The 25,287-nt window shown below is 45.9% G+C and overlaps 1 protein-coding gene across 1 annotated transcript in view; it reads right to left on the bottom strand.

Annotated features, from left to right (window-relative positions):
• Positions 1-404: 404 nt before the first annotated feature.
• Positions 405-25,287, bottom strand: part of IGHMBP2 (immunoglobulin mu DNA binding protein 2) — a 92,883-nt gene continuing 68,000 nt past the window's right edge. The window contains exons 10-15 of the mRNA XM_045014104.1: positions 16,965-17,083; positions 12,603-12,697; positions 11,962-12,085; positions 8,079-8,918; positions 6,464-6,648; positions 405-965 (exon numbers count right to left, since the gene is read on the bottom strand). Coding sequence (XP_044870039.1) covers positions 768-965; positions 6,464-6,648; positions 8,079-8,918; positions 11,962-12,085; positions 12,603-12,697; positions 16,965-17,083 — 1,561 coding nt within the window. The 3' untranslated portion in view covers positions 405-767. The remainder of the gene's footprint in view (positions 966-6,463; positions 6,649-8,078; positions 8,919-11,961; positions 12,086-12,602; positions 12,698-16,964; positions 17,084-25,287) is intronic.

Below are 25,287 nucleotides of genomic sequence, written 5' to 3'. Positions count from 1 at the left end.
ATATCTCCTGTCTGTGTGTTCCATTCTATGCATCCAAAGAAGTGAGCTGTAGCTCACGAAAGCTTATGCTGAAATAAATTTGTTAGCGACTAAGGTGCCACAAGTACTCCTGTTCTTTTTGAGGATACAGACTAACACGGCTGCTACTCTGAAACCTGGAAAATTTCAGTTCATTCTGACTCAAAAATCTTGTTTGTTCTTCAGTACACAAGTGAGATTTCTGGGCTGGAGAAACTGAATTGGTTATATTATTTTTATTCTGTTGTTTCCTTAATGCATAGTCACCTGAGGCTGTTAAGTTGTTCCCACCCCATTGGTTATGAGGTTCTCATTTCATACCCCCTGGACATTTAACTTATTATTATAGTATCACAATGAAATGTCACATTGACAGCTTACTGCTTAAGGTGTTTCATACCATTCTTTATTGTAATTCTGTGCATCCTCTCCGTATACATTACCATGCGCCAAACAAAGCAAATCGCCTCCCCTCCTCCCCTACCCCACCCTTACCAGCAGTGCATTTTAGATTGGTCTTGACTGATCTTTATTTTGTAGCACATCATACAGTCACAGAGCAGCTCTAAGCTTTACACACTTCCAAACTAAAAGGTCCTTTTTCTGTCTTCAGCATAATAAGAACCCAGTTTACAAAGGCCATAGATTTAAGATCTCCATTGGCTTTTCACATCCCTGTGTGTTCAACCTGAATATCAGTCCCCAAAGGGAAACATAATGGGATTCAGACTTTAGTGAGAGCAAATCCCTCATTTTTCTTTGTCTTTCTTTTTGCTCTTTCTCTGGCTGGTCAATTCATTAAGTTTTTTATCCAGGCGCCTCTGGAGATGAGCTCTTTTTGCTGGGTCCAGTGACTTGTCTTTTGATCCACTCCCAGCGTAGAGAATTCCTTCTCTGCTAATTCTCTGCCGAGCTTGTACTTTGGCCTTCTCCCCACACCCATGAATCTGTAGGAGACACAACAATAATTTTGGTGGCAGACCTGAAACTGCTCTGAGATGTTACCCATAAGATGCCTTATGAATGAGTTAGAGCCTGAAGTTCCTCATGCAGAATCCTAAGCTTGAACATACTTCACAGTCCATAAAAATGTCCACCAGTTATTTATAGCTCTTTTAATTCAGAAACAAAATACAAAAATCATTTGCCCGATAGAATACACACAGTAATTAAATCATCCCTTTAGACAGCTTAAGTATTTCGCTCACAAAGTCTAAACATTTTGGGAGATCACTGCTCCATCATCTGAGTCACCAGATTTTTTAAACTTCTCTCATACCATCTGGTGAAATATTAACTCTGTTTTCTAACCTGTGGTGTTAATGTCTGCTATTTCTTTTCTCTTTCACTGAGGGAACATATCTAAAATAGGTCTTATCAAGCAGGTATTGCACTTAAAGTCAGAAAAGTGACTTTGGGAAAAAAAAAAGGCACCTTTTATTCAAATATCTGCCCCTTCTGTGTGTTTGGGCCTATTTATACTGGGAAAATTTTCTAACTGGTTTTAAAATCAGGTCAGCTAAACCAGTTTCAAAACTGGACAGAACTGTAGTGAAGACTCTCTTTAAGGTGGCCTGATTCACTCAACTCGTTTTAAGATCATTACTGGTTCTGTAAGACAGAGTCAGGCCACCTTAAACCATTTAAAACCAGGCTGAAACTAAAGCTGTTACCAGTTTACCCAATCAGTTTAGTTCAACCTATTTTAAAACCAGTTTGACATTTTCCCAGTGTAGACAGATCTTTAGAGTCATATTACCTGATTCTTTTATTGACGTGACAAACATTTTTACTAGTTAGCACTACAGGGCCAGGTGGTAAACTCTTTGGGGGAAGGACTATCTTTTTATTCGGTGTTTGAAGAGTGTCTAGCACAGTGAAGTCATGGTCTATGACTGAGGCACTCCTAGGCACTACAATAATATAAATAATATATGTTAAGAAATAAAGAACTGGATTCTGATCAGCCATATGCAACATAAACATTACTGTCACCTAAATTCTTATTCTGGAGTCTTTGTTACCACTGCTTATGTAGCCAGAGAGAGAGAGAGAGAAAACACTGCTGGGTTTTCAGATCCCAGAGACAGCTTGCAGTGCTGACAGTTAGAAAAATCTTCACACAGATGATGTATATATGATCTAAAGATCAGTGAGGGAGATTAAATATGGAATCCCACAAAGTAATTTTAATAGGAATTTTGGGACTTTGGGGGCCCTATCTGGTACCGTTTGAAATCAGTGGGAGTTTTTTTCACTGACTTTGGCCCTGGTTCAGCCAGGTACTTAAGCATGTACCTAAACTATGAATAATCTCAATCCTATTCAGCAAAATTCTTAAAAATACATGAAATGGGATTTAACAAGGGCTTTGCTGAATAGGAATGGATTTACACGTGTTTACAGATAGGCATACTCTTAAGTGCTTTGTTGAGTTGGGGTCTTTATTAGGAAAAAAAACTGGACCCTTTTATGAAGACTGTTCAGTTCCCACCGGCACATCAATCCCAATAGGAGCTAAGAGGTTTGGTTTGAATGTTAATGGCGAGCCTGACCCCATAGTAGATAAGGCCAAAGTCTGACCTGCTGAACCCAAATAAACAAGCAACAAAAAAAGTAGTGAAGCAGGTTTTATCCTTACAATTAATTCCCATTTAATTCTTCATTACAATTCATCAAGGAAAGGATCCCAATCAGATTCTGAATGAACATAAACACAAATATTCTTTGTCATGGAAATAGATCTTGTTTTTTCAGTAGAATAATCTACACTGATAGTTTACAGAACGAGCGAGGTTTTTAGAAGCATACAGGATACTTTGATGGGTGATGTAACGGCCTGTGTTATGCAGGTCAGACTAGATGATCATAACAGTCCCTTATCCATTCTGGCCTTAAAATCTCTGAATATCTGACAGGGTGGCACAGACAGTTCAGATATACTCGCTTTTCATCTCTGCACAGCTGGGTGCAGATTCTGGGTGTGGCACATGCAAAAATCAATTTGGTGGTCACCTCATATTTCATATAACTGGATCAAGCTGCCATGGAATCTGGCCCAGCAGGAAGTCTGCTCAGGAGAAGTCCAGTCTAGGAATACAGAGACTCGGGTGCATTGGAAGAGTAGCATGGAGGAAGTTTACAGAGAGACTGCTGGGTAACTGGTTCAGCCAAACATGTGGACACAACTTTTGGAATCAGAAATCAAAATCTCCAAACAAGGAGAAGCTTCCTCAGATCTACTTACTGAAAGGGAGGAACTGATGAGGTGTATGAAAACAGGGGAGTTTAGAACCAGTGACCATCAGCTACTTGAGTTTTACTCAATTCAGAAACCTATCTGTGCGGCCTAGGTGTATGGCCCTAGCCTCCAGTTTCAAAGGTCCTGGGTTCAAATCCCAGCTGTGCCCTGTCAGCAATGGGTACATGTGTGGCTGCTTTAATCTATCCCAAATTGTTATAATTAATAACAACAAAAATTCTGAAGGGATATTAAGCCTCATACTTTAGCTTTTAAGCCAATTGTTAGTTATTGGAGACATAATGGGAGGGGGGCAATTATACAACATCTGCCTACTACAGGATTTCTCACGGATGAATTCTAGAAGGGAGGATAATTAGCGAGCAAAGGCCTATAGCTGGGATTTTCAGAGGTGTGGCACCTGACTCCTGGGTGACTTTGAATGGGACTTGGGTGCCTAAATCCCTTCAGACTCTGACAATTCCAATCTGCAACTGTTCTGGAAAAGAATTCAAGAAAGAAGAAGTGGCCATTGCAGCTCCCTGCTCAAAGATCTGAGGTTAAAGAGAACCTGCCTTGGATACAGAAAGAGAAGAGGCTGTCCAAGAACACTCAGCCTGTAAGGGTTGGAAAGGAAAAGGCGAAAGCATCAATAAAAGACGGATGAGCTGATTCTAGCCACCTGCGTAAATGGGAATGAAAAAGGCTTTTTACAAACATACCAGGGAGGAAAAAGTTCCTAGAGAGAAAGCAAGTCCACTGGATAGAGCACTGGACTGGGAGACCTGAGTTCTATTATCGGCTCTGTCACTGGCCTCCTGGATGACCTTGGGTAAATCATGTCTCTGCATGGTGCCTCAGTTTCCCCATCTGTAAAATGGGGAGAATAAAACTACAGTGGAGTGAAAAATTGATTTTTCAGTTCTGAGCTCACACTGAAAAACACAAAACCTAGTTCCGTTCAAACCAAAACACAGTATTTTGGGGTTCTCTCACCAAACCTAAAAACTGGGGGAAAAAAATTAAATGTCAATTAAAATTGCCTTTTTTGAAATGACATTTTCAAAATGAATCATTCTGACATTTCTGATAATTTTGTTTTTGGGGGGGTGGTTTGAGCTGAAACTATTTGCCAAATTCTACCCAAATTCACAAATACGTTCCATGTCTGAATAATATATTTTTCAGCAAATTGCTGGAGAAAAAAAGTCACCCAGCTCTAAATGATACTGACCTCCTTTGTAACGTTACATGAAATCTACTGATGAAATGGGCTATAGAAGACCTAGGTATTATTATTATTTTTATTAATAACTGAGGAGGGAGATGGGATCAACAGTACTGCTCACATGCTTAAAATTAGGCATATACTTAAATACCTTGCTAAATTGGGGGGCCTCATCTTGCACCTATCATGATGGCACATTAGCAGCTACCTGTCCTATGCCTGGCTCTAGCCAGTGCTATTAGCTTAGCATCACATTTACATAAGCATTTTTAAAAAAATCTGTCATCTAAAAAATGAATAAGCTAGAAGTCACTTATGCAACTGCCATGTGATTCATCTCAACATGCTCATCTAGAGAGTTAGTTACATGCACATAAAGCAAACGGTTTTTTTTTTTTTAGATCAGAGCATATTTCAAATAGTGTATTATCCCCTAACACTTCTGATTGGATTTTCCTTGCTGATACTAGGACAAACCGATGGGCCTTATCCTGTACCAAGGACTTTGTGTATGAGATTGTCACAGTGGATATTACTAGAGATAGGGGGTTTTAAGGAGCATTTTCTACATCAAGATGCCATGGAGAGCAAGAACACTGAGGGGGGATTGATGCACAGCAATCGATGCATCGGCGGTTGATTTATCAGGTCTAGTGAAGATGCTCGTCAACATCACATAGTGTGGACCCCACAGTAAATCGGTAAATAGATCTAAGTAGGTTGACTTCAGCTACATTATTTAAGTAGCTGAAGTTGCATAACTCAGATTGATCTCCCCCCACAGTGTAGACAAGGCCGGAGTGTTCACTGTGAGCTGAAGAGGAAAGAAAGGTTTTGAGGTGAGATCTGCAGAGAGGAAGTGACTCAGACTCCGTGGGAGGGAAAGGACTCCAAAGAGCTGCATTATTTCAGCACTAACACATTCCCATGCTTGGAAACAAAAAACATGCTGGACCTGAACCTTGACAGCAAGTAAAACCTTTCTCAAGTCTGTGCTGGAGAAAAAGGTGAAAGGAGTTGTTTTTTTTAACCATCAATAGAAAACAATTCAAATCAGTCCAAACAACTAATGCACAAAACAAAGCCCTGTGTAAAAAACCAACAGGAGCAAATGCTCCATTTTTCCATCTCTGGGGGCTAACCATCACCTCTAGACTTGATTCTATTTCTCACTCACATTCTAGCAGGGTGCGTGTTGGTTTCATTATAGTTATTATCTGTACAATATTGCAGTAGTGGTTAGGCTCCGCAGCGGAGATCGGGGCTCCAGTGTATTAGATACTGTACTACTTACACAGTGCCAAGGATAGGAGACAGAAGTGCTATTATCTCCATATTATCCCCATTTCAGATGAGGATCTGAAGCAGAGAGAATTTAAGGGCTGATCCTGCAAGGTGCTGAGCACTCTGGTCCCAATCCAGCAAAGCACTTAAGCACATGCCTAAATGCTTTCCTTTACTGGGGCCAGAGTGCTCAGCAGCTCTGCAGGATCAAGCCCTAATTGACTTAGGAATTAAAACCACCTTTTCAGATCACCAATACTGTGCCAAGATCATCCTTTCTTCTTTTCTATTTTCTAGAAATGTAAATGTCAGAGATCAGTAACAGAGAGAAGCAGCTATCACCAGGAGGACTTTGTAGCCTGTGTACTGCTAACAAAACCTGTATGCTCTTTGCATTCACTTTTTACAAATGCTCCTGATTTAGAGGGTTTCCTCCAGAACAAAATGGTGCTCAGATTCAGGAGCAGAGCCTTCATTTTAAACTTTGCTGAGAAGCCAAGAGCAATGCTAAGGAAATCAGCCTCAGAACATTCAGTAGGAAAAGTCAATTTCACAATCCCAGGTTATAAAAATTCAGCTTGTGTCAAGCTTGGTCAAGAGAATAAACAGATGGCAAACTCCCGGCAATGCTCAGCCCCCTGCACTCAAACAGCTCCTCAGGGCTGTCTGAGGTGGACACACACAGCTCATACCTCTGGGATGTGATGGCTAAGGCAGTAGCGCTTTTTGCAATGCAGACAGAGCTGTCCCAAGGTCGTAACGCTGGCTTTACACCTGGGGAAACCACATATATTGTCAGCTTGCACTGCTGCAGAAATCAGGGCATCAATATCTTCTTCAGCTTGGCTGTCCGCTCCGGTTTTAACCATAGTCTTTCCTAGAAGTCCAGGGAAAAACCCAACTGTTTAATTGGTTACCTGACCATTATCAAATGAACCCAACAGACAACGGGCTACATTCTTTGCTGGTATTACGGGTGCAGCTCTATAGATTTCAGAGAGCTTCGCCCATTTATGCCAGCAGAGGATTTGGCCTCAAAACACCACCAACCAGCCATGATCAGCAAGAACAGTTGCTGAGAGCCAGATACTACAGTGAGATGTACCAAATGGCATATGCCACTGACACACATGCATGGCAGTGGATATGTAACAGTACATAGCACACATCTCAGATTGTAACCTCTTCTAATTGTTCCTATAATCAGTTTTTCTTCACCACCCTGGTGTTTATCTGCCTTCCACTGACTGGGCAGTGTTAGGACACTCACTGGTAATGCTGAAACAGATTGGTGCAGGCTACTTATGCTACAAGAGCTTGGCCATTGGGTTAAAGACTCATGTGGCCTTAAGCCTCAAACAGTTCTAGCTCCTTCTCGTCATCCCCGGCACGCCAATGTTTGCCCCACGTGTCTCTCATGAACCCCGACACGCCATAGTTTGCCCCATGTGTCTCTCGTCATCCCCGACATGCCAATGTTTGCCCCATGTGTCAATAAGCCTAATTCTAAGCATGTGAGTGCAGCTTCCAATCCATTCTACACAACAAACAGATCCAGGCCCCAGCCATCTCCTGTGATCATCTAGGAGCTATTTCTTTGGAGATGAGCATCAGTGACGTTTCTGAAAGTCAAGTCAGGTGCTCTGTGGACACATACAAAGCTCATCCCCTGAGGGGAAACGTAGGGAATTAATGAGAGCCCGGCATGGCCTCGATTTAAGCATGGTCAATAATTCTGTTGAATCCCTCATCTCATGGAAACTGTCAAAGACTACGTCTCGCTGGCGGGTCAGCTGACTTGGGCTTGCCGGGCTCAGGCTTTGGGGCTGAAAAACTGCTGCGTAATGTTCAATGTCTACACAGCAATTTTTTGCCCCACAGCCCAAGCCCCTTGAGCCAGTGGACCCAGGCCAACCCCAGCCATGCCACGGTGCTTTTCTCCTCATGCAGGCCTTCCCAAAGGGGGCACTATTCAGAAAGGGCCTGTTCTATCCATGGCAGAGGCAGAGAAACAGGCTGTAGCTGGGAGTACATTACTAAAGCAGTGCAGTGTTCAGAGGTCTGACATAGCTACAGCCTTAGGCTGGGATTTTCAAAGCAGCCTAAGGGAGTTAGGCACCCACTGAATTTCAGCAGGAGCTGGGCACCTTAATTTTCTTAGGCTCTTCTCAGAAGAGCCCAGGGAACAGTGACAATGAGAAGCCTGCAGTGTGACTGGCTTTTGCTATGGAAATAGCGAATCTTCCTAAAGGCGGGGAAAGTGTTAAAGAGGAAAAGCCCTGGAAATCCCTGGAAGGAGGGGCCTACCTTTGGCTTCATTTTTGTGTTTCTTTCCAGCTATTTCCTGCAAATTGATGCTCAGCTCCTGATTCTTTCTGACCCTCTCTTCCTGTTTGGCTTTTTCCCGTTGCATTCTCTCCAGGTGCAGCGTTTTCAGATCCACTTTCCCTGAGCTCATGCTGCTTCCTCCCTTCTTGACAGGCGCTAGCGCCTCTTTTGCAGGGCTTTGAGATTCGGCAGGCGGGATTTGCTCACTGCCACCCGTATTCACTGGAGAGGAGCTTACGGTGGTGGTTCTCTTGCTGATGCTGATGTACCTCTCTCGCCCCTCCCCGGTGCTTACATGCTGCAACCCATATTCTTCGGCCATTTGGTGCACCAGCATCCTGTCGTGAGAGTTTAAGGAGGAAGGGAAATCCAACTGCATCTCACTGCTCTCCAGAAACTCTACCATCATGGCTCTGAACTTGCCTGAATTGTCATTCATCTCTGGTCTTTCCACCCTGGCCTCGTTCACACTCTGCAAGGGACCTGCTGCTGGCTTGCGTGTGGATGGTTTCGTTGAATTTGGTTTGGATTTCCGGCCTTCAGGCGGAGGTTTCGGAGCAGAGGTTGTGCTGGTTTTAGGCCCTGCCCCTTGCTCGCTATGACCTTGGGAGTTCTGGGGAGAGTAGTTTTCTGGCACGATGTCGTCGAGGTACTCGAAGGCCGTCCGCACTTCCCCATGCTCACTCAGATAATCCACCAGCCGTTTCAGAAAGGCCTGGCTGCTGACGGTCCGCGAGTCACAGATGACTGCCACATGGCGTCGTGCCCGAGTCACAGCCACGTTTATCCTCCGGTCTTCAGCGAGAAAACCCACCTCACCTATAAAACACAAACCCCCTCGGGCCATCAGAAAGTACAGCCTGGTGGTTGGCCACGCAAACAGCAATGTTTCCATAGTAAAGGCCAGATCCTCAGCTGGTGTAAATCAGCATTGGAACTACAGGGGTTTACTCCAGCTGCGGATTTGGCCCAAGTTGCAGATATTGTATTGGGCCAAATACATTGTATTTGGCCAAGTTGCAGGATATTGTATTGGCCAAGTTGCAGGATATTGTATTGGCTGCAGAGTGAGATAGCAGGGAGCACAGGATCTAGTGGCCTGAACACTGGGAGGCAACAACTCCTGAGTTCCAGTCCTGGCTCTATAGCTGATTCCCTCTATGGTCTTGGACAAGTCATTCAACCTCTGCCTCAGTTTCACCATCTGCTAAATGGAACTAACAATACGTATATAGCTCACAGGTGACAGAATGGATAAATGCATAAAGGATTTGAAGATGAAGTGCATTATACAAGGGCTACTGTCTGGATGGATTATAATGAGGGCTCGGGAAGGCAACAGCAGGGAATGCCTGAAATAGAAGGGGAAGCTACATATTAGGATTACAACACACTGGCAGAAATCAGCCTTCCCGGCACCTGCCCACCCATAGTCTGTCTCCAGCTATCGATACCAGTATCACTTTCACAAGCAGAGAAATATACCAATCCCAAGCTCCCCCCCCCCCCGACCCATACCCACACAGATGAAGGGTTAAAAATAACAAACATGTAGGAGATTATACCAAGTCTATTTCTGATCTCTGGCTATTTTCTCAAGGAGCCGTAATAACAGATAGCAAATGCCAGAATGACTCAGCTCGGCTCAGCTAGCGAGAAGGCCAGTGTGGGTGGCTCCTGAGTCTCTTGCTTCTATGGATAAATGGGAGACAACTGGAAAAATAAACATTACGCAGATCTAGGCGACAAGCTTCATTCTGAGCACCTGAGCAGAACGAATCAAGCCACATTGGATTTTAATAGCTAATTGTGTGTGACCACGTCTCTGTGCTCCATGACCTGGCGTTAATTGCCAGATATCACTGTCAGCTTGCAGAAGCAGTAACGTGCTGGAATACGCTTCTCCAATCCCTCCTAAGTACCTGACTGCTGGGAAAGTTCTGCTTGTTAAAATCCACAGCAATACAAGGGGGCTTCACTGTTGGATTCTGCAAGTGTATTTAGCAGTCATGAAAATGTGAGGCCAGGCCAGGACCGGCACTGGTCAGAGCCATTCATGCCCCTGCTGTTTTGGTTGCTGGTCTTCACTGGGCAGAGGCTGTCAGCAGTGCCAAAGTGTGGCGTTTCTGTGATGTTCATCTTGGGAAATAGGATAGATTTGGGCTCCTGTCCTTAGTGAAGTACTGTCACCTACTGTGACGCCTCTGCTAGATGCCACTAGATGAGAACAGGGGCAGACTGTGATGGGGAGTTTGGGGATGTAGCCACCTATACTGAATTCATTCTGGGTAAGTCACTGACAGCTGTCAGATGGCAGTGAGCCCTGATTACTAATGGCTTTCAGTCATCACCACCGACGCCCCCTCTTCTCCGTCAATCTCTTCTCAAATCCCACTTCTTCCATGAATCCTTCTCAATTCTTTCTCTCACTCTTAAAACCCTGCACCCCTCCCTTTCCTGAACCACTGCTCAGTGTCTCGTCTGTAGCTATCTTAGACCGTAAGTCCTTTGGGTCTCGCCCTGAAAGGTGTGATGCACACAGGGGTGAAAGGAACTTAAAGGACTTATGGGGACGCAGGGCCAGGGTCCTGAGGGATAGGGGAGGTGGCTCAACCGGAATGGGCAGGGCCTCAGGCAGAAGGGGCGGGGCCTTTAAATCCCCAGGCCCTTTAAATCACGGCAGGAACCTCATGATAGCAGTAGCGGCGGCCAGGAGCCCCAGAGCTCTGGCGGTGATTAAAGGGCCAGGGGCTCCAGCCACTGCTGGAAGCCCCTGGATCTTTAAATCGCTGCCTGAGCCCTGGGGCTCCCGGCCGCCGCTACTCCAGGGTTCCAGCAGTGGGGCTCTGGCAGCAATTTAAAGGGCCAGGGGCTCTGGCCGCTGCCAGGAACCCAGGGCCCTTTTAAATTGCCAGCCTGGGGAAGCTGTCCTCTGCCGGCACGGTCAGTTGTGTACCGGCTCTTGCCAGTATGCCGGACCGGCTTACTTCCACCTCTGGATGCACATTTATGGTGCTATAGAAATGATTCTGAATGATAATCCTTATGGTTCAGAGAGCGCAAGATGTGTTGCAATGGGCCCCAATTACAAGGTTCATCAGACTGAGTCTCAGAAGAATTACGGGGTTAGAAGGAACTGCCAGGGTCGTCTAGTCTAACCCCTGCCACGTTGCAGGATTTGTTGTGTCTAAACCATCCAAGACAGATGGCTGTCCAGGCCCCTTTTGAAAACCTCCAGTGAATAAGACTTCCGGCTTCAGGCAACTAACCTCATTCCAGCTATTATCTTCCCCTGCATTCACTGATAGGAAAGAACCCAGTTTTCTGCCCTAGATTTTACTCTGAAAACAAACAGCGTTATGCATTATTTACAATAGCCGCTTCGGGTTGCTCTTTCTCGAAGGGAGGAAGCATGCAAAAAACAGGCTTCCCCAGGAATTCCGCGTTCTGGGGGGAATGTCTGGGCCTTGCATCCAGGTAGGAAGCCAGTGATGTGACTGCAGGACTGCCAACCCAAAGGGTTGAAAAAGCCATTCTCATTATTTTTTGAGGACGTATGGATCATGAGATTTTAAAAATAATTCACGTTGAGTTCTTATTTACTTTCTGCTGTGTGAGCCCTTGGGGGTCATAGTTTCAAGCTTTTCTCTGCAATCATGAGGGCTACAAGCTGTGATTCTCAGGTAATCACGTGGCTCCAAAAGCTGGGGCCTTCGGAAAAAACACACCAGCTCTCAAGAGGCTCGCAATAAAAATCACAAGAACTGGCAATGCAGAATTTTGCAGTGTTAAATTATTCCTATTTCCTTATGTGACCAAGCTTCCTCTTCCCCCAAAACACTGTCCAGCGCGGAACACGTACCCTTCCGATTGGATCTCACAAAGGAGAGCACGACAGCCTCCTTCTCCCGTCCCTGGAAGCCATCTACTGATTTAATTTCCAGCTCTGGATATCGGTGACAAAGATGCTCCCTTAGCATGTCCACCTGAAAAGCAAGGACATGCACATATTAAGGACAAGGTAAACGCAAGATAAGAAGGATGAAAACAATATCGCCCCCCTCCTGGAAGGTGCCTGCCTTCCTCCATATTCATGCATGCCTGAACTTGCATATCCTAAGGAGGAGGACTATTACCCAAGGGACTGGTCATGGGACTGTTAGTGAAGAACCTCCTTAGTGCCAATCCCATCTCTGACACTGATTCCCTCTGTGGCCTTGGAATAGTCACTTAATCCTGCTGGGCCAGATCCTTAGCTGGTAACAATTGGTTCGGCTCCCCTGAAGTGAGACTCATTTACACCAGCAGAGGGCTGGCCCTCTGTTTCAGCATCCTCACCTGCAATATAAGGCTACTAGGGAGCATTAGGGAGGATTAGTTTTCGGGCTCAGAACCTTTAACATACTAAGTACTATTTTAAAATACCAGCGAATCTGGATTTGTTCTAGTGTATTCCTTCTACACTCAGCTTGAAAAGCTGTGGAGGGGGTGCTGTGCACTTACCTGGAGGTTGTAAGGAGCAATGACAGCGATGTCTCTTGCTTTAACACCAGCTTTCACCAAAGCCAGGACGTGCAGGCCGACAAGACGCACTTCCCCTAGGGCAAAACCAAACCCAGCAGTAAATCAAGAGGAGGCGATTTCATTCCAGGGGACACTGACAGGTAAAGCCAAAAGGTGATGGCCACTCGACTGCTCACTTCTGCTGCAGTGATTAAGAAAAGCTACATTTTCCAAACTAATTCAACTGCGTCATTAAAGGCACCCTCTGGAATTGGAACATTTTCCATAAAGTCAGATTTATATATCATGGCACCAACGTGGACAGAAAGCCCCAGGGTTCAGTGAAAATGTCAGAGATAGGACAGGGTTTGTTATAGTAACCCCTGCACCAGTGCTTAAAAAAGCACTGGAGAACAGAGGACCAGTGAAAGTCTTAATGGGTTCCATCCCACAATCTCCTTGGATGGAGCTTATTGCTATATACCGCTGGAAAGCTAGGACTCCCCGGTCTCCCATCCATTTATTTCTAGCTCTCCCAGATCATAAGATATCTAGCCATTTAAACATTTGATCACAGCATTCCGATCATCACCAAGCTTCTTCCCATCCTCCCATTTCAATTCAGACATGATTTCAGTTGTCAGTACTTTATATTGTCTAGAAGCATGGCCCTGTGTATCATCCAAGTGTAAGAGATGCAATGTTATTTTCCCAAGTCTGCAGAGAACCTGACTCAGTAGCTCTGAGAAGAAAAAAAATCACCTCATTCAGCTCAATGAGCTGTTAACTCTGAATCCTGAAGATAGTTAATAATGTTCACATTTACATCACCATTTCCCCATTGATCATTTTAACAATGGCCAGCTAATGTGCTTATCCCACAATATTTCCCACCCCTTCCCCAGTGCTAAAATTTACAAACCTAACAAATCGAGGGTCATGCTCAACTGCCAAAACTTCCAGCTTTCTCCCAACACACACACCCCACCAAACCCCTGGCAACTTCTACAATTCAATTACTCTTTGTCAATACCAACATTAGTTGCCTGTTGAAAACTATAAATATGGGGACAGCAGAAAATAAATGGAATTTAACATGAAAAGAAATACCCCAGGGGCTGCTGGACTGACTGTTACCTACGGTTGTATTTAATACTTTTTAAAAATCAATTTTTGTGCTTAACGGTAACTGCCATTGAATTTCCAGTCCGCCACACCAGAACATGGCAGAGTCCAGGGATCTTTTTGCAGAATTTAGGTCCAGTTTGTCACAGAGTACCCAGGGTTCTGTCTAGGAGCTTGGAATCTTGGCTTTCAATGCTCCAAAGCACTGGTCTAGCTTTAGAAGTTCACGGGATATGGTATTAATACCTGATCTTTCAAACACTTATTACACCCATGCTTAACTGTTTGCAAGTGAGAAGGCAAGTGGGTAAGTTTGCAGAATCAGAGCTTTAGTTGATAAAACTAGGTTCTTTGAGGTGAAGGGTGGCTCAGTGGTTAGGGCAACAAGCTTGGGACTTAGGAGGACTAGGTTTCATTCCTTCTTCTGCCACAGACTTCCTGCACGACCTTGGGCAAGTCACTTAGCCTCTTAGTGCCTTGGTTCTCCATCTGTAAAATAGGGAGAATAGCACTGCCTACCTCACAGATTGTGAGGCACTCGGATACTGTGGTAACGGGGGTCACATAAGTACCTCATCTAGACAGATAGGTTTCAATTGAAAGAAGGTTAAAAAGGCTGATTAGGTAAAGACTGTGATGTTCTCTTAAGGTTTGACTTGCAGAGAAGCACTCAGACCCAGGAAACTAGAGCATGACACTTGGAACATTCAATGTCATGCACATTCCAAGCACGGGATTTGGGCTAGTGAGCAGAGAGAAAAAAATAATCCCTGAGGCGGGCAGCTTAGTTATCAAGCAGGCTGCATTGCCATGTGGCAGACAGATACTTGGTGAGAAAGGAAAAAAATCCAGGCTACTATAGAGGTGACGGCGTGTGGGGCAGGGAGTCCACAGCATCGCTGGCCCAGGGAGATGCCGAAAGTTTTGGATACACTTGGTTATTATTATTTGGGAACCTCAGTCAAGGATCAGGGATCTGTTGTGCCAGACACTATATAGCACTGCACAGACAACTAACAAACAGGACAGTCCCTGCCCCAGAGGGCTTAAAATCTAGGCAAGGACATGCTATCGTACTAGCAGCCAGCATATAGGGATTGGGGCAGAGGGCTTTTACTTTTGGTCTCAGATGATTACAGTGTTCAGGCATCACCATGATACACTGTGTAAATGGCTGGTATGAGGAAGTCAGAGCGGCTTGCTTTTCTACTCTCCTTCCTAACATTTATCTATGGTGTACGCTAATCGAAATAAGCCAATCTTCTGAACACATAGGACGAAGTGGGCCCTATCAGATACAGGAAAGACTGGAAATTCACTGCTTTATGTAATGCCAAGGGATAAAATTTCATCGTTATTGCCCAACTAATTTGCCAACATAAAACACTGTCCCTAGTGCTCTGGCCTTTCTCTCTGTTTGGAGTCTCGTTATATGACTATGGTGAAGCCGCTACCGTCCCATTTAACTGTACAGGTTTATGTACCTAATGTGTTATGATAAAGATCTGACAAAGTGATACTCCAAGGCACTTAAAGCAACAACCCCGTAGACTACTGTACAACACAAACCAAATGGGAGTTCAGCATTGAGGGCGACACTCCGTGCTGAAAACTCACAGCTCTGCCCACCATTTCCTGGCTGGTGTGACAATCTGTGTGGTATTTAAACCCCCCTTATCTGATCTGAGGCGATTCAGTCTGTTTTCTTCCAGCCTGCTCCAGCTCTAACGAGCAGCAGCTGGTGCGGCTATGGTCCCAGTCCATTGTGTTGCCACCCAGAAACCCCAACGCATGCAGCACAAGCCAGGTGTCATGCTCCAGGCCAGCAGAGCCTGTTTATGCAATGCAGGGGGCTGTGCTCATTCTTCCTGTTTCCAAATTCCTGGCTGACTGATCCATGGAGCTAAACTGGCACTGGCGCCTGCAAGAGACATTGATTTGTCCCTTCTGAGAGGAGGGCAGGAGCTGCACTTACAGAAGTGGCTCCAGCAGGAGAGGAGAAGTGGCTCCAAATTATAGTTATACTTTGGCTGTAAGCTCTCTGGGGCAGGGACTGGCTATTCATCGTGGATATGTACAGCACCTAGCAGGATGGGGCCCCGATTCCTGGCTGGGTCTGGACTAAAGCAGAGGAGAGAAGAAACGGATTCAGAGGACTCAGATCTCACTCTGGGTGCGTGGTTGGGTCTGGGGTAAAGCGATGAAGAGGAAGGGGAGAGACGGTCACAGAAGGGAAAAGAGGTATCAGAAAGCACTGGAAAGGAATGGATGCAGGCCTTAACTCCAAGGGACAAGGGCTGTACACAACCGATTCGCCTAGGAAACAGTCACTGCCAAGCACTTAAGGAAATGAATCTCACAATGATGGGAAGAGCAGGTAATAAACGGTGTGACCCATTTGATTAGGCTCCACTCCCTGAACTGGTAACCAAGTAAGAAAGAGGTTTGTCACTGTCTATGAAAGCCCTTGCAGATATCACAGTGCAGCAGCCCTGAAAGGGGGCGAGGGAGGCACTGTTCCTGCTGCCCTCTCTCCATGGCAGGGTGCCACCCCGCTGGCATTTTATGTCCAAAAGGGAGAGGGAGCTGACAGGAGGCATTAATCCTTTTAAAGTACGGCGGTTAATGGCATGAAGGTGGCTGCTGCTTTCAGACCTAGCACACGGGGCAGCCCAAGAATGTCAACTTCCACCACACTCTGCAGCCCAAATCCTGACCCCAGTACAGCAAAACTCTTGGGTGGGGAGGATGCAGGAGCTCATGGGGAGGGGGCAATTATCTCTGTGCACAACTGAGCCCAACTCTGTAGGGGTCCTCAGGTAGCTCTTTGGGATGTGGCAGGGCTGGTTGATCAGCCACTATGAATATCCTTCAGCAGCCCCCGGCGTTCCTTCCATCTAACGTACATCATCTTATTGCTTTGTTCTTGCCAGAGTTTTAAGGAAACAGGGCTAACCCCATCCACAGGAGACACCACCGCATAGTTACTGGCAGTCCTTGCCAGCTGACCGGTCCTCTGTATCCCTGTAAGAGCCAGTATATCATTTTTCAATATCATCCACCCAATAACCCTCCAACTTCCTCTGACAGAGAGTTATCCAGTGTCATCTGAACCCTCCTCCGGGCTGTGCTATGACTTAGCTGGTGAATGAACAGCATGGCTGCAAGCTAGAGGGCTGGGAATCTGGGTCAATCTACTCCTATCAGCGAATCTTACGTCCTGTGAAGCAACAGTACCTTGATTCCCTTTAGACTGTTCATCTTCCACTTCAAGCTCAAATAAGCCACAGCCAGCTGTGTCTATAAGCAGCAACGGAATCCTAGTCTCGTCTGTAGAAGCAACTCCCGGCAGGTCCCTAACGGGTTATGTGGAAAAGAGTGAATTAGCAACACTCAAGTAACACTGGAGCATCAGACAGCAGATCAAACATTCTGCCTCCCCGCTCCGCCCCTACACAGAGAATAGAGAGACTAGTTTCAAGGGTAAGACAGAGAAACCGTTATATAGCACCCACTACAGGCAAGGTTATAGACCAACAGAGGCATCCACTCTGGAGGGGGGAGTTCAAACAGGTCTGTATGTCACATGGTGCACAAGAACGGTGACAGGACTGGGAGCCAGGAGTGCCTGCATTCTAATCTCAGCTCGGCTGTGTGACCTTGCACAAGTCCCTTCACCTCTCTACTTCATTTTCCCCACCTATGTTATAAAATGCCTCCTTGATCCCCTTCTCCTCTCCTCAATGTTCTGGGCATGCTGCACTGGTAATGACATGGCTCTAATTGTCATGCATTGCATCACTTTAAGAGTGCAGCAAATGCTGCAGCTCCAGGATCACCCTGTGTAACCCACTGGGTGTGTTACATGTCCCAGACAGCGCCTGTTTCACGGAGGATGTGGGTCTGCTCTAGCTTTCAGCTTGAGAGCCTGTCTCTTCAGCTAGTGAAAAGGCTCATGCCTTTAGCTCTTGGGTCCCCATGCTCAGCCCCTGGTATTGACCAAGATGACGGTCACTGCAGTGCACTGCAAGACAGACTCGTGACCATGCCATATACCAATTTCCAAGATGGTGGCAGTTCAGCAGTGGCAGAACTGTGTGTCTGAAAAATGGAGCTGAACACTGGTCATAGGGACTATGTTGTAACTTTCCCGTAAACCCCTCTCCCCAGCAGCCCAGTGGTAGGGGTGATGAGCACCACCGGGCAGTTGCTTCTTCTCAAAGCCTGGGCTAGCCAGCCAGCCCTGAAAACTTTGTGATTATGTAAAAACCACACACCACTTTTTTATGAACTGCAATTGTTTCTAATACTAGCCAAAGTAGAAAGCATGGGAGTTAGTATTTCACTCCACTAGCGTCAGACAGTAAAGCTACAGAAATAGGTTTATGCTGCAGCAGCTTTTAGCACCGTAAGGAAGGAAGAGTCCTTAAAAGTGTTCTAAGACATAGCAATTTGACAGCTGTGATAGAACACACCAGCCAGGTAACTAGCCAGGGATTCTGGTTTCATATCATTTCTATATCTGAAGAAGCTACGTCAAAAAGTTACATTTTAACACCGAAGAGAGTTGTTCCTTGAATTCACAGTCTGTGAATGGACCAAGAGATGGAAGGGCTGCATTAGGAAACCAGCAGAATGCTGGACAGCTCCAAGGCAAGTACACTGCAAATCCAAAGGCTCTGACCCTACAGTACAATCCTATCATCACTGAGATGCCACAGGAACAAAACCAAAAGTTGCTATTATTACAGCAGCACTGAGAGGCCCCAGTCCAGATTGGCAGCACACTGTGCTAAGAGGGGTACATGCACATAGCAGGAGACAGTCCCTGCCCCAAACAGCTTACAGGCCAAAGAGACAAGAGCGACAAAAGGTGGGAGAAAGGAAGGGTTATCTCCATTTTACAGATAGGGAACTAGGACGGAGGATGAAATCCTGGCCCCACTGCAGTCTGTGGGCCAGGATTTCACCTAGAGAAATGAAGTGGCTTTCTAAGGTAACCAGGGAAACCCATGGAAGAACCAGGAACTGATCCCAAGCTTCCTGAGTTGCAAGACAGGGCCTTAACCACAGTCCCAAACCCTTGAATGGTTTTCCAGCTCAGTAAGTTTGCACTTGCATTCCACTGGTTTGCTTTGCTTTCAATGGACATTACTCGCTTCATCAGCAACAAAAGAACTCTCCTCTCTGGACTGAAACTCATTCATTTTCTAGCTAGAGACGTTCCCAGATTAGCACATGCACATGAGCATACATGAATGAACACTGACATAACAGACTCTGTACATCCCTATGAAAATTCCAGTCAACTTTTCGACTTGGAGTCAAACTCAAGAAGCAGCACGAAGTAAAACTGCAGCGTAAGGGACCATCATGCAAAGCTCAGTGCTGCCCCTCACAGGACTGGTCTAGTGCCCACTTAAAGGGAGCAGGGGACAGGATCTGGTGCCTGGTGCAGTTTGGCTGCACCCTTGTGTGGCACAGAGCTATGCTATGCAGATGCTCACTGCTCACTAGGACGTAGGGTGTTCAGGGGCACTGGGACAGGGCCGAGCTGGATTTACCAGCCACAGCACGCTTCACCCTGCTAAGACACTCCATTGCTGCTTTCAGACTTAGAGGAAGATTTCTTTCCCTCAGCCCTGGAGGTTCCCTTCCAAAGGCTTCATGCTGCAGTCCAGCATTTGAATTTTAATAAATATGTGACTCATCCCCCATATTTACAGTTAATTCCTGCAATTACCATCTATGTTTTCTACAGATCCAGTTCTGAGCAGCAGCAAAACAGTTTCTCACCGAAGTACTTCTTCCCCTTTGGTCTGCAGGACAGATTTATCCCTCTTTCCTTGATGCAACCCTAAGCAGCTTCCCATCCCTTTAACATCTGTCCTACTATTCCTCATGCTGGTAGCCTGCTTACATACACACTGAAGGATCTGTCCAGCACCCAAACATGGTTAGTCTCTTCCATATAGACAATCCTATTAACATGATTTTTTGACAACTCCTAGCGGCCAAAGAACGTACTTGCAGCATGTCTCAGTGGGGGTTGGACTAGATGACCTCCTGAGGTCCCTTCCAACCCTGAGATTCTATGATTCTATGATTACAAGGAACAATCTTAATCTGGAAACTTCATTTCAGAGGAATAATTAGCTGCATAAATCTTTTTGGGGGAGAGAAACAACATGCTCCTTTGGGAGAGGAAAGCATTCAGCAGAACAGGGTGTTACCCTGGAAAAATTTCTGGTGCTTATTTAAACGCTAACCCCTTAGACACAAGGGGGAAGGTTAGCCCACTGGCTGTTGCGAAGCAACCTGAACTGCGGCAATGTGTTACTGTTTTAGGGAGAGAATCCTGCTGTCAGTATCACAGTCGGGACAGTCACTGCAGCCAAACACTGGATGGAATCCCAGTTCTGATGCAATATATATACAATGCCTTACTGCCTCCTGCACTTCCTTTGAAAGAAACATTTCTCAACTTCTTGTTTGTTTACTGACTAGTTAGCTGAACACAGTAACCCCAGGGGTCAAGCGCCTCTCAGGCACAGCCAGTGTGGCCAACTCTTGTGATTTTGTCACGGGGACTCACAATATTTGGTGTTCCACTTAAAATGCCCGGCCCTTGGATTCTTGTGATTAGGGGAGAATCTCACCTTTCACTTTAAAAAAAAGTTTCTAAGCCCTCATGGTTGCAGAGAAAATCTTGAAAACATGATTAAAGTGCACCCTAAAGGCTCAGAAACCAGGCAGCTAATAAAAGGAACCCAAGAGGTAGGTCTTGTTTAAATCTCATTATTTTTAAGCCAATCTCATGATTTCTTAGGGACTGACTCATGAATTCTTGAATGCTGAGGGTTGGCGATACTCACAGATTTAACAGTAGATTCATGGGGTTTCTTATAGCCCGTGCTCCAGCTTCATAAGTGTACTGTCACCTGCTGGTAGTGTCTGAAGGGAAGTTTGGAAAGAAGGGTTTGGACCTTAAGAAATACTAGGACTATGAAGAGATGCTGAAGGCAAAGTGTTTCCTTTTGATAAAGCACAACCCCGGTTTACTGAAAACCCCCGTTAACTGAAATCTGGCTTGGTGTCTCATGGGGCTGGGCTGTGATTATTCATTTTCATTATTTCTATGACAGTAGCATCTACCAACCCCAAGCAGGGTTCAGGCCCCCATCCCCATGATAGACACTCTACAGAAAAGTAACACAAAGAGCTGTCCCAGACCGCTCACGAACTAGGATTCTGACAGGTGACTAGACAACATGGAAGGGGAGAACAAGGTGGGTTTGCGTAAGTTAGTACCCCTGCATAAGATGCCAATCAGCGTCAGAATCAAAGCCAACTTTAAAGGGGCTGCACATCACCTAGCAGGGTCCCTTTAAATAATCTGGCATTGTTTTTACTGGAGCCCATGGTCCAGAAATCAGAGCCTGGACCTACCAAGCTCCCGCTTTGATCTGAGACCCTACTTATCCAAAGGCTTTAGGTGCCTCCACCAAGACCTTCTCACAGAGAGGACTGCATTGGGCACTGCTTCTCCCAGGACAGCATCCTTTCCACTTCTTCAACGACCCAAGTGGTTGAAGTTTCAATCTAGCCCAGAAGGCTACTTCTATTTACTATCCTCTGAGTAAGAACGACTTCCTGCAATCTGCTTGGAATGTTCTTTTCTGTAGCTTTCACACATGGCCGCTGGCCCTACCATTTATGCTGTGCTTGAAGAAGTAAGTGATAATTAATTATCGCAGCATAAATGTTGCAGGATTCCTTCTGCTTTCCTGTTTTGCTGCAATGCCTCTGACTCACAGCAGCAGGCCAAGCAGTGGGCTCTCCTCAGATTCACGCAGGCTAGCCAAGAAACAGTCACAGCTGGAGTCTGTTAGCCTTATCTGTTATCTGCTGCCTAATGTACATGGTTTATATGCTCACAATCACTTTATCAATGCAAAATTGGACTCAGACAGATCAGTGCCAGGATGCAAAACAGAGGAGCTTGTGTCTGACTCCTAGGCGGGGAGGCAATGGGGCTCTGCGCGCTGCCCCTGCCGCAAACACCGACTCTGCACTCCCATAGCTGGCGGGGCAGTGCCTGCGGCCGAGAGCCAGCTGCTTGCGTCCCTCCGCCTAGGAGCCAGACCTGCTGCTGGCTGCTTCCAGGGTGCAGCGCGGTTCGCGGTGCCAGGACAGGCAGGAAGCCTGCCTCTGCACCCCAGCTGCGCTGCTGACCAGGAGCCGCCAGAGTTAAGCCCGCGCCACAACACCGTGCCTCAATATCCTGCCTCAGCCCAGAGCCCTTCCTGCACCCCAAACCCTCATCCCCAGCCCCACCCCAGAGCCTGCATCCCCAGCCCAGAGCCTTAACCCCCTCATGCACTCCAAACCCCTGCCCCAGCCCTGAGTCCCCCCCCAAACTTAGAGCCCCTTCCTGCACCCCAAACCCCTCATCCCTGGCCCCACCCCATAGCCTGCACTTCCAGCCCAGAGCCCTGACCCCCTCTCACACCCCTCATCCCCAGCTCCGTTGGGTCGTGGGCATCAACAATTTTCTTCAACTGGGTCACCAGAAAAAAAGTTTGAAAACCACTGTCCTACAGAATGTCAGCACAGGGCAGATTTTCAAAAGCACTCAGCCTTGGACTAACTCAGCTCCCATTGAAACCAAATCTCACCCTACAGATCTATCTCAAGCATCATTTTATCATAGGAGTTGGCATTTAAACACCAGATACCTTGGTGGTAGGGTCAGGAACCTTGGCAGCCAGGAACATCTTAGATCCTGTACACTTTGGTGTTTCATATATGGCTGCAGACGTCTTAAACCCCTTGTAGCAGCTCCTTTTGAAGTCAGTGGGTGCTGCTATGGGTATAAGAGTTTTTAAAATCGGGATACTTATTTAGGTGCCTAAATACTGACTTCAGAGCCTAATTTTAGTTACCCATTTTTAAAATCTTGGCCAGTGTTTCTAGCTTAAAGGTGTTTTTGACAATATGCTGAGCAACCCCCTCCCTCCAAGTCAACTCAAGATGTTTCAAGACGGGGACACACTTCTCCTTGAGCCTCCATATCTCGCAAACATCCCAGAAATGTCTACCCTTGCACAGAATAACATCTATGAAATAGCAGGTAGGGTGGTGCGAATTTGACAAAGCTGGGTGAGTGGACAATGAGGCCAAGATCAGAGTTTTGAGGGTTAGGTTGCTCCAGCCTCACCTATATAGGTTCTAGCATCTCACCAGGATATGCCCAACCAGTCTGTAAAACGGGTTCCAGTATCCCTCTCACCCCACACCTGTCAGGACTTAATTAATCTGATCCTCATTTACTAGCACCAGTAAAATGAAAAGGCCGCAAACTAGAGTCAGAATACATGAGAATGCTGTAGACATGATTAAAGCGTCCTACAGTGTTACTTTCAAATATCAATAGGCAGAAACTTCCAAAAGTCCCTTCCTGGGGATGCAGTCTTCAGTATCAGGACTAAAATACACCTACTTGTCCACTAGAAGTAGAACGAGACAAATCATTTGGCATAGGCCACCAATAGCCATCAGATAGTCACAGATTTCATAAACAGAGCTGGATTTCCACCAGCAACCTAAGATCTTGTCATAGGCGCCAACTTCTGCTGGTGCCAGTGGGTGCTCAACCCGCCTCTGCCCCCGGCCCTGCCCCAAGTCCACCCCTACCCCTGCCACGCCCCCTCCTACCCGTGCCCCACTCCCATTCCAACCCCTTCCCCAAAATCCCTGCCCCAACTCCACCCCCTCCCTGCCCCTATTCCAACCCCTTCCCCAAATCCCCACCGCAGCCCCGCCTCCTCCCCTGAGCAAGCCACATTCCTGCTTCTCCCCATTCCCTCCCGGAGCTTATTATGCTGCAAAACAGCTGTTTCACGGCAGCAAGGACTGGGAGCTAGGGGGCGAAGCTTGGCTGCCGGTGGGTGCACAGCACCCACCAATTTTTCCCACGGCGTCGGCACCTATGGATCTTGCGTTACGTGAAGGAGTAAACACTTCCCTATTCACCTTCTCCACATCATTCATGATTTCACAGACCTCTATTATATCCCCACTTAGTCATCTCTTTTCTAAGATGAACAGCCCCAGCCTCTCCTCACATGGAATCTGCTCTTTACCCCTAATCATTTTTGTTGCCCTCTCTACCTTTTCCAATTCTAATATATCTTTCCTGAGATGGGGCAACCAGAACTGCACGCAGTATTCAAGGTGTGGGCATACCATTGATTAATATGGTGGCATTGGGATATTTTCTTATTATTTAGCCCTTATTATTTATCCCCCAATGGTTTCTAGCATTGTTACCTTTTTTTGAGTACTGCTGCATATTGAGCAGATGTTTTCAGAGAACTATCCACAGTGACTCCAAGATCTCTTTCTTGAGTAGTAACAGCTAATTTATACCCCATCATTTTGTATGTATAGTTGGGATTATTTTTTCCAATGTGAATTACTTCGCATTTATCAGCATTGAATTGCATTTGCCATTTTGTTATCCAGTCACCCAGTTTTGTGAGATTCCTTTGTAACTCTTCACAGTCAGCTTTTGACTTAACTATCTTGAGTAATTTTGTATCATCCGTGAACTTTGCCACCTCACTGTTCATCCCCTTTTCCAGATCATTTATGAATACATTGAACAGAACTGGTCCCAGTATAGATCCTTGTGGGACCTCACTATTTACCTCTCTTCACTTTGAAAACTGACCATTTATTCCTACCTTTTGTTTCCTATCTTTTAGCCAGTTACTGAACCATGAGAGGAACTTCCTTCTTGTCCCATGACTACCTATTTTGCTTAAGAGCCTTGGTGAGGGACTCTGACAAAGGCTTTCTGAAAGTCCAAGTACACTATATCAATTGGATCGCCCTTGTCCACACGTTTGCTGACACTCTTCAAGAATTCTAACAGAGCGGTGAGGCAGGATTTCCCTTTACAAAAGCCGCGTTGACTCTTCCCCAATATATCGTGTTTATCTATGTGTCTCATAATAATGTTCTTTACTATAGTTTCAACCAATATGTGTGGTACTGAAGTTAGGCTACCCAACAGTCATCTGGTACATAGGTGGATTTAAGCCACAGATTACATACCACAGTTAATAGTTCAGGAGTTTCATATTTGAGTTCTTCAGAACTCTGAGGTGAATACACTGCCTGGCCTGGTGACTTATTACGGTTTAGTTTATCAATTTGTTCCAAAACCTCCTCTACTGACACCTCAATCTGGGACAGTTCCTCAGAAATGTCACCTAAAAGAATGGCTCAGGCTTGGGGATCTCCCTCACATCCTCTGCAATGAAGACCAATGCAAAGAAATGATTTCGCTTCTCTGCAAAGGCCTTGTCTTCTTTGAGTGCTCCTTGATCGTCCAGTGCCTTTATTTGGCAGGCATCCTGCTTCTGATGTACTTAAAGAAATTTTTGCTGTTAGTTTTTGTGTCTTTTGCTAGTTGCTCTTCAAATTCTTTTCTTGCCCGGCCTAATTATACTTTTACTTACACTTTCACTTGTGTGCGTCTTACAGTAGAATG

Source organism: Mauremys mutica, chromosome 4 (genome assembly GCF_020497125.1).
Source record: "Mauremys mutica isolate MM-2020 ecotype Southern chromosome 4, ASM2049712v1, whole genome shotgun sequence".
NCBI classification, from domain to species: domain Eukaryota; kingdom Metazoa; phylum Chordata; order Testudines; family Geoemydidae; genus Mauremys; species Mauremys mutica.
Note: the sequence above shows the minus strand (reverse complement) of the source record. Positions and strands in the feature narration are given on the sequence as shown.